The sequence below is a fragment of the Silene latifolia genome, chromosome Y, assembly GCF_048544455.1.
Source record: "Silene latifolia isolate original U9 population chromosome Y, ASM4854445v1, whole genome shotgun sequence".
Lineage (NCBI taxonomy): Eukaryota > Viridiplantae > Streptophyta > Magnoliopsida > Caryophyllales > Caryophyllaceae > Silene > Silene latifolia.
Window position 1 is genome coordinate 26,580,900 of NC_133538.1, and position 8,753 is coordinate 26,589,652.

At 34.2% G+C, this 8,753-nt stretch overlaps 1 protein-coding gene across 1 annotated transcript; it reads right to left on the reverse strand.

Moving 5' to 3' along the window:
• Positions 1 to 1,033: 1,033 nt before the first annotated feature.
• LOC141633770 (large ribosomal subunit protein bL27c-like) lies at positions 1,034 to 4,676 on the reverse strand. Its single transcript, XM_074446181.1, has 3 exons — positions 4,250 to 4,676; positions 1,635 to 1,736; positions 1,034 to 1,547 (listed from the first exon to the last, which is right to left on the reverse strand). Exons 1-3 carry the CDS (start codon positions 4,547 to 4,549, stop codon positions 1,365 to 1,367), a joined length of 585 nt encoding a protein of 194 aa, XP_074302282.1. The 5' UTR covers positions 4,550 to 4,676; the 3' UTR covers positions 1,034 to 1,364.
• Between the last annotated feature and the right edge of the window lie 4,077 nt (positions 4,677 to 8,753).

Genomic DNA, 8,753 nt, shown 5'->3' on the forward strand with positions numbered 1-8,753 from the left:
CAATTCTATACATTTGCTTTATACACGTATATCGATGCTCGTTTTCTTTTGTTCATATCTTTAGCTACATATTACTAAAAATTATAGAAATTTGATATTTATAATATACTCGGTAAGACAATTCAAACAAGATCTCACGTGACTATCTTTTATGTTATATACTAGAAGTTATATCGAAGACTCTCCTCACAGGTGAATAGTGCCCAAAAAGCAAATGTATAGTATTCATTGAAATGGAGGAAGTAATCTCGTGAAATAGTTGCGACGTTCATACCAACTTTTGGGCCAATGCGTTTCTTGCTACAAACTCGAACTTTAATTTATCCTGTTGTCAAAGTTTGTTGTCAAGGCAGTAATCCATTTGTAGAAAATTGTGCTACAGCCGAGTGTCTTAGAAATCAGATGAATGAAATCACAAGCCTACGCCAAAGGTCACGGTCCGGTACTTTTGCCGGATCGTGTGCGCACCCTTGCCCAGCTCTAGGGCAAGAATGCAAGCAACAAGGATCTCGTACTAGTGAGGGATTGCCCACTAGCATGTTTCTCAGGACTCGGGGTGTGTGTCGGGAATCCTAGTCATGATTATCAATGTCCGGCACACGAAAGCAATAAAAGTAAGCAATACGATTATTGTAAGCAAGAGACAAGCAATATCAAGCTTAAAGATGAGAAGCGGTTTTCATTGACTAGCATCTCTCATAAAGGCAAATTTAATATTTTGGTCCTGGTAGCAGGAAACATTGATTGTGCAAAATAGCGATATGAAATCTAAACGCCTAGAAACGTAACTTAAACTAAAAAGCTAGTTTCAAGATTCAACATGCAGGAAGTAATCTTGGAGTACTACTCGACTATGAAAACAGGAATGAAAATACATAAGCGAAAATATAAAATCTAAGGGCTCGAAATGAAAGGACCGCGCGCGCAATTCTCGGGAATTATGCGGCTAAATGTGCGGCTCCTTATACCAAGCACATCTTGTGTCATTGAACATGGCTAATCGAGAACACAAAAACAAAATGATACATGTGAATTGCGATACAACCATTAGACTAATTAAGAAAATGATTGAATTCAAATTGCTTTTTGTGTTAGCAGCAGAGGTAAAGCAGTCTGGTTTTCAAAACCTTGATAACTCGAATAGTCGAATGCAATAATATTACAACTCATATTTTCTACCATGCCGGAGTAAAGCGACGTCACTATCAATCTACTCGGCATAGTTGGCATTTGGCAATCAAAGTACAAATTTAGAATTGTTATACGCACTTTTTTTTTTTTTGCAAACGAATGCTATAAACAAAAAGCCTTCACATTTTTGAACTTGTATGCCATGCAAATAAGAACGATTCAGTGCAAACAGGTTAGCATACTGGGTTATCATTGATGCCCTCATCAGTAGCAGATGCCACTATGAATTGAGGGTTAACCAAGTAACCTTCTTTTCTCGCCTTCTTTTTCTCGCGTTGGAGCCTGAAATTCTCTCTTTTCCTTGCTCGGTAACTGTTTGGATTTTCAGGCTGCACTTCTCGTGGGTACACGCTAACCTGCAATAAACCTTGTTAGTCAAACATATGTTTGAACGTTTTTGTTGCCAAAAATTACAAAATCATGAAATTGTAAGACAAACTAACCTTTTTCTTATCAGGCCCGTACTTCTCAAATTTAACTAATCCATCAATTAACGAGAAGATTGTATGGTCCTTGCCAATACCAACATTCTTACCGGGATGGACCTGGAACAAGTATGCTTTGTGTAAGACTGATAGGTAACAAGTGTTGAGCAATGGAAACAAATGGCATGCTTCTTGTCAAGAACAGAGGCAGCATGAATAATAATGTAAGGGAACACGGATGACATACATACCGATTAACCACCGCTAATAAGTCCAGCATTCAAATTACACAATCACATAGCATACCGCTGAAGAACAATTGAAGAAGTTGAGTACCACTTCTCCAAGAAAATCATCACTTCATGTTTGAGCTCAATTTATGGGTATATCTTATGAGAAAAACCTAACAGATCCCTCTATAGGTAATCTATGTTATTCAAACTCGGGTAGGGGTGTATCCGAGTATTGAACTTAAACTGACTCCATCTTTGACGACACTTGGTCTCAGTTCAGTCCTAAAATGAAGCAACTTTAGAAATCTTAGGCTCACATTTAAATTCCTTGCTTCAGAAAATCTTTAGAGGACCAACTAAACTGGAACTGTACAGCAACAGAACCTTAATCACAAATTGATTTCCTAAATGAAAATTACAATTAAACTACTGAGTATATGTTTCACACATACATTGATCAAGAATAAGACTCGGAACAGCGGCAATTGAGATGGATATGCTAGCCTAGACAGGCAATGTGATGTAAAAGACAGATTAACATAACAACTCAACTCAAACAACATCCAACAACATCCACTGCAAACATGATAGAACAGTTTACAGGACAACCACAAGCTACATTTTTCATAAAGTGCATCCTCCACTGATATTCATGAGTCAGAAGTTAATCCTGGAAACATTACACTGATACATCTATGCTCAACTGGATACCTATGAACCATTATTCAACACATCTTAGCAAAACATAAATCCGTTTTTCTATTGCAAAACAAGAGAATTTAGTTCATAGTTACTATCATATGAGAATGGACAATAAGTCCCTCAATTGCAACTTTGCAAGGGATAGAAGGGAAACCCCTCGACTAGATTACTATGATGACGCAAACCTCAATTGGAGATGAGGTGAGGTGCTACTTAAATATGGAGTACTCCCTTTGTGAAAGGTATTTTAATCAAATGTAAATAAATGAATGAGACGGAGGGAGTATTTTTACTCCAAAGTCTACACTAGTAATCAACCTATAACTGTAATCTAAATTAGCTACAGTCTACACTAAGTAAACGACCTATAAAATGTCATCTAAATTAGCTGGTAGAGTCACTTGGTTGGACTTATAACATGGGTTCAAAAATGTCAGCATGACAACGTTACACCAGTGGTTCAACCATCAAAGGCTCCAACAAATAGCGGACTGAGAGTCAGGCGTAAAAAGGATTATACATCGGATGTACTACATCACACTTAATGAATTTTTGAGTTTTTGTGTATTTTTTTTTGAGTTCTATAGAGTTTATAAATTACATTTTAGTTTTATGATTTCAAAAATCAAAATTTTCTGAGCTTATATGTAATTCTTTTGAGTTATAATGTAACTTTTTGAGATTAATGTTTAAATAAATGAACTCAAAAACTTTATGATAAAACTCAAAATCTTAAAATTAAAACTTAAAAACTTTATATTAATGCTCAAAAACTATACCATCTGATTTACTACATCAGATGTATAATCCACTTACTGCTATGTTAACAATACAAAGGTGGTTTCCAAATGACTCCTATTGAAAATTGTATTAAGTATTGAATTGTAACACATGACGACCAACCACACAATAAGGGTGGTGATTTTCGCAGTACACATTTTACTCATTGTAGTACACTTTTGACCATTTTACCCCTCTCATTTCCCACTCATTTTTCTCACCTCCTTCATTTCATCTCTCATCCAACATCGAACCCAAACACCGTAAACCACCTGTTATCACCACCATTGACCACCGTTTCTTGCTGTCTTCCGTCCCTCCGGCACCTTCCTACCGCTGGATTTTATTATAATTAACAATATAGAATAAACAAGAATTTATAAACTCCGAATCTGACCATCTCAATGTAAAAATTACACTGCATGTTCTACTGTTTTCTTGTACAAAGAGACATTGCTGCATCACCTATTTAATGGAACAGTAGCACTCATGAATTATGGAACCCAAATAGAAAAAACAATAGACGTTCAATTAATTATACACTTTGCCGTTAACCACCACCAAACAATAACCCCTAACCCAAAAGATCTCAACTCACAAGTCTTGCGAATTAAAATTTGTAAAAGGCGGTTAATTTTATCAATTGATTATACTTTACGAATTAAATACATGTGTTTTAATCAAATCAAGAACAATAATTGAATAAATTTGAGAGAGGTTGTAGAGTTAGAGTTAGAGAGAATTAGGGTTATTAGCTGTTTTACAAGGGTAGATAAATGGAAAATACTGTGTAAAGAGTACTGTAATGAGTAAAATACGTACTGCGAAAATAAATTGCGAAAAAAAATAATAACGAGTCATTTTACTTTATTCCATCGTAACCAAAACCAAAATCAATATAATAGCGAGTCATTTTACCTTAGTACCACGCTGACGAATAATAATGGCACCAGGTTTAGCAAGTTGATCACCATAAATCTTAACACCAAGTCTCTGCCCTTTTGAATCTCTACCATTCTTGGTACTCCCAGCACCCTTCTTATGGGCTGACTCAATCGTCAACCCGTATGGCAATAAGGGTTGGGTTGATTGGGCGGGTAGTGTCAAAGTGGGAGCCCCGAATTCGCCTTTGACGAAGGATGATGATGAACTTGAGCTTAGTGATAGTCCTTTGAATGATACCATTAAATTCAAAGCCATTGATGTTGCCATCGCCATTGTTGTTAATTCGAGAGAGTGTTAATTCAAGGTTGGATTTAGAGGAGTGAATTCTTTCATGAAAACCTTATCTTTGATGACTAGTGGATTTAAGGTTGTTTGTTGGGTGATTGGGTTGGGCTACCCTTTTATGGGTTTGAGGCCCCGCTAAGTTTTAAGGTGTTGGCCATGATTAGACCTGGTATATGGGTTAATCGGTTTGGGTTTGGGTTTGGGTTTGGGTTTGGATTAGGTTAATTTGGGTGTGTAAGGTTTTGGGCCGAGTCGGATTATGTCATTTTGGGTTCGAATTATTTTTTGGGGGGTTGTTATCAAGTTATTTGGGAATACACAAATTGTTATATAGAACAGACCAGCCCATAACCCAAACGTCCTAACAATTAATTTAGGGTGGTGATTTTCGCAGTACACATTTTTCTCATTGCAGTACACTTTGGACTATTTTGCCCTTCTCATTTCCCTCCTTCCCCTCTCTTGTTGTACTGTATTGAGAAAATTCTAACAAATAAAAAGAAAAAAGCCACATTATTGTACAACACTTCAGCACGACAACGTCGGACGTCCAACCACCGCTACGGCACTGCCGCAAACCGAAACCCCGTCGCTTGACCATCCTTGCTTGCTCAACTCCTCCATATGTTTTTGCTTCCTCATCCTCAATCGATGCGCTAATTCTCAATTCGATGTCACCTGCTTGGCTGCTTTCGTTTTCGATTGTCCATCGTTGAATAATTGATCATGAACCTTTGAATTGACTTGACGTGAGATTGATTTTTCTTTTTTAATTTCTTTTTATGTAAACCTAGAAAATGCAAAATCTAAATCGATTGAAAGAATTAATTCATGAGACAACTTAGAAATAGTGGATGAAAATGACAAAGAAACATAGGAGGATTCGAATACGATACATCCAGCCTTAGAAAATAGGAGACACCGTCGGTAGGCCAAGATTGGTCCTTCTTGGGGCGTTTTACGGAGGCGCGGTGGTGGTGTCAGGCTGGGAGGGTCGTTTTAGTGAAGGGCAGTGGTGGTTTGTGTTGGGAAATGTGTCCTCAACAATAGTGCGATCACATGATTTAAATATCATTATTAAATCTCATTTTAAGAATACATGTGGGATGTAATATTTTACAAGTCAACTGGTCCACACATATCGGTAATGATTGGCTGACTAGAGTTTGACATTACTGTCGTGCGACGGTGGTGATCAGTTGATCCCCTTAGGTCATACCTATAGGGAAATACTTTTAATTGATTATTTAATTAATCGTATACCGATACGAGTTAATTAAATTGCTTAAAATTGACGGATAATTTTGTGAGTATAATTTACGTATCTTATTGTAAATATGATTAAATAAGACACGGTCTAAGTAATCGAATTGTTTTATTACTTAGATGAAATTATTGTTTACAGAAACAATTGAAACGAAATGAATAAATTATTATAAATACAGAATGTTGTAGTTTATAATTTGGAAACTTTTGGTACAAGTAATTACGAATTACTAGTCGATTTTGTAAATGACATATTTTATGAGTATGTTGATTTTTAATATGTTAAAAATACATTACAATTTCATATGTCAAGTAACATGTCACATATGTTACAATTGACAAATGACAAAATAAAATGGAGCATCCATTTTATGTTGTATATGCCGAAATAATGGAGGGAGTATATGATATACATTGTGTTTTTATCTTGAGTGGAAAACACAATAATTATACCTAAAGGAGTAGCCATGCACACCTATGCTTTTGAGAAGAGCAAAAATAAAAGGTATTGGGCTACCTACCCAAGGCCCCCTCTCTCTTCTCTTTTTCGGCCCTATCAAAAGAAAGAGAGCAATTTTTCCTCTCTAATTATTCATTCATTTTTGTGATACAAAATACAATTTTCTAGTGTAAGAAAATGGATAATCTCTACAATATATGATTTTTCTAGAGAAATAAACTCACAAAAATTACTCCTCTCTTGACCGAAATATTCAAGAGTAAAATTACAATTTATATTGTGTCAATTTTATAGTAAAACTAATATTATTACTAGATCTAAATAATATTAGTTATTATGAGTATTCCTTGGGTATATGCTTTTGGGAGGGATTCTATACTTGAATCCTTGTTCTTCCATTTGGAGAACTCAAGAACAAGTGAGTAGGAGAACTCACTTGTGCCCATAAGAAACGAAATTACAATGTAAGGGTGATTTCTTCTTTATTTTGCTACCTTGTTTGCATGCATAAGACCTTTATTTAATTTTATGACAAATTAATTTATAACATATATGAGTATGTTTATGCATATAGATCTACATTTCCTTCAATCGGTATCAGAGCCACGGTTGTTTGCATGCAAATCGGTTAAAAGTTTTTCCGAGTTATAAGAATAACATATAAAACTTGTAAAATTTGTGTTATTATGAGATATCACGAAATTAATCCATGCATGTTAATATTTCTGGTCCTAAAATGTTTTAGGATATTTTGGTTAATTTTACGGATTTTTATTGTTCATATAATACAATAATGGCATTTAAATATGATTTTATGAGTAAAAATGTCATTTTCGGTCTAAAATTAGCTATACTTCGAATTTTCCATTGATTTTTGGATATGTTGTCACATATTTTATTTTGAGATACCTGTAAATTTTCATAATTTTTGGACTTGTTATGCTCGAAAAATGGATTATTCATTATTAAATTCGGATTTAGGTGAAAAATAGGTTAATATGAGTTAAATTTCGAATCTGGTCATAGAAAATTAATATGTTGTCACATGCAATTTTACAAGATGTGTGTAAAATAATTGGCTATAAAGAAGTCTTTTTGCATGATTTATGGATTTTTGAAGAAAAATAGCATAAATAGTGACATTATTAGTGAAAAATTAATAAAACATAATCTATGACTTAGGAAAAACGTCTAATGTTGCTTTTTATTATATTTTTCAGATCTAAAATTGAAAAGTTAATGAATATAATTTTTTCCATGTTTTTATGATTATTTTATTAAAAATCGATAAACCGCAACATTGTTTTTCCGGAAAATTTTCGAAATTTTTAACCTAAGATTTTGAACATTATGAGTGTCATGGTAATTTTCCAGAATGTTCATGAGTTTAAATTTCAAATTTCGAATTTATTTGAAATTTTGTGATTTATTTGAAGTTTATAGCTTATTTTTGTAATTTTTGGTCCATTTATGAACAATTTTATAAAATATGGGTTAATTATGGTCAATTATTAGTGAAGACTAAATTTTGAGTCCTAAGAGGTTAGGGTAATTAACTTATGCATAAATATGAGTTTATGTATTTTTGTGATTATAAATATGTTAAAATCACGCAAATCCGTAAAAACCGAGTAATATACGATATTGGCTAATTAAAGGCGATTTAGCATAAAATTGAGCATGTTCATACATATTATAATGCTGCATTTTTCTTTATGATTGTCATAATTTTAATTTATGTAATTTTGAATTATGTAATTTTTACTTAGTATGGCCTTAGATTTTAATTGATATTGCCCGAAATGTATGGGAATATCGATTCGGTTGTAATTTTATTGTGATCTCGTATCACCGTTTTGTAATTAATAGATTTATTTTATTTTAGTTACAAATGTATAATAGGAAATTATGTAATTTATTATGTAATTTTATTCATTCCGGAGTTCCCAAAGACGGATTTCTTCAAGAATGGCGATACATAAAGACGACGTTACCTCGAGATGCGTGCCACAACCGAAGTTCAAGGGACCAATGGAGTTGGTTTCCGAATATGTAATAGTTAAATAGTTTTTCTATTTTAGGAAAGGCCATACTAGGATTTATTTATTTTTATGCTTGCATTTTATTTTATGTCGCAAGCATCGCTCAATCGCCATAACTAAAACATGCATCCTATTTTATCGAGTTCATCGACCGTGTCAATTAAAATTATCGTAGTTCACCGCTTTAGTTCACTTAAAACGTGATAGATAATAAATTGACATGACCTCTCGCTAAAACAATCAATTGAGACATAGCCTTACCAAATAGTAGAAACCATGAAAACCTATTTCGCGAGGGAGTGCGCTCGGCCCCACCGGGGTACAAACCTTGTTACGTAGGGGAAGTGAGTGATAAATATCTATCCACCGAATTCATGTTGATAAGGGATGTATCGGCCACACCGTGCCCAAGTTAATGTGGGTT

What these genes read in the sequence shown, in the direction of transcription:
- LOC141633770 (XM_074446181.1), bottom strand. Translation starts at nt 4,549, where the DNA reads ATGGCGATGGCAACATCAATGGCTTTGAATTTAATGGTATCATTCAAA. An exon ending in TTCGTCAGCGTGGTACTAAG is followed by an intron (nt 1,737 to 4,249) that starts GTAAAATGACTC and finishes TACTTGTTCCAG; the next exon opens with GTCCATCCCGGTAAGAATGT. An exon ending in ACGGGCCTGATAAGAAAAAG is followed by an intron (nt 1,548 to 1,634) that starts GTTAGTTTGTCT and finishes GGTTTATTGCAG; the next exon opens with GTTAGCGTGTACCCACGAGA.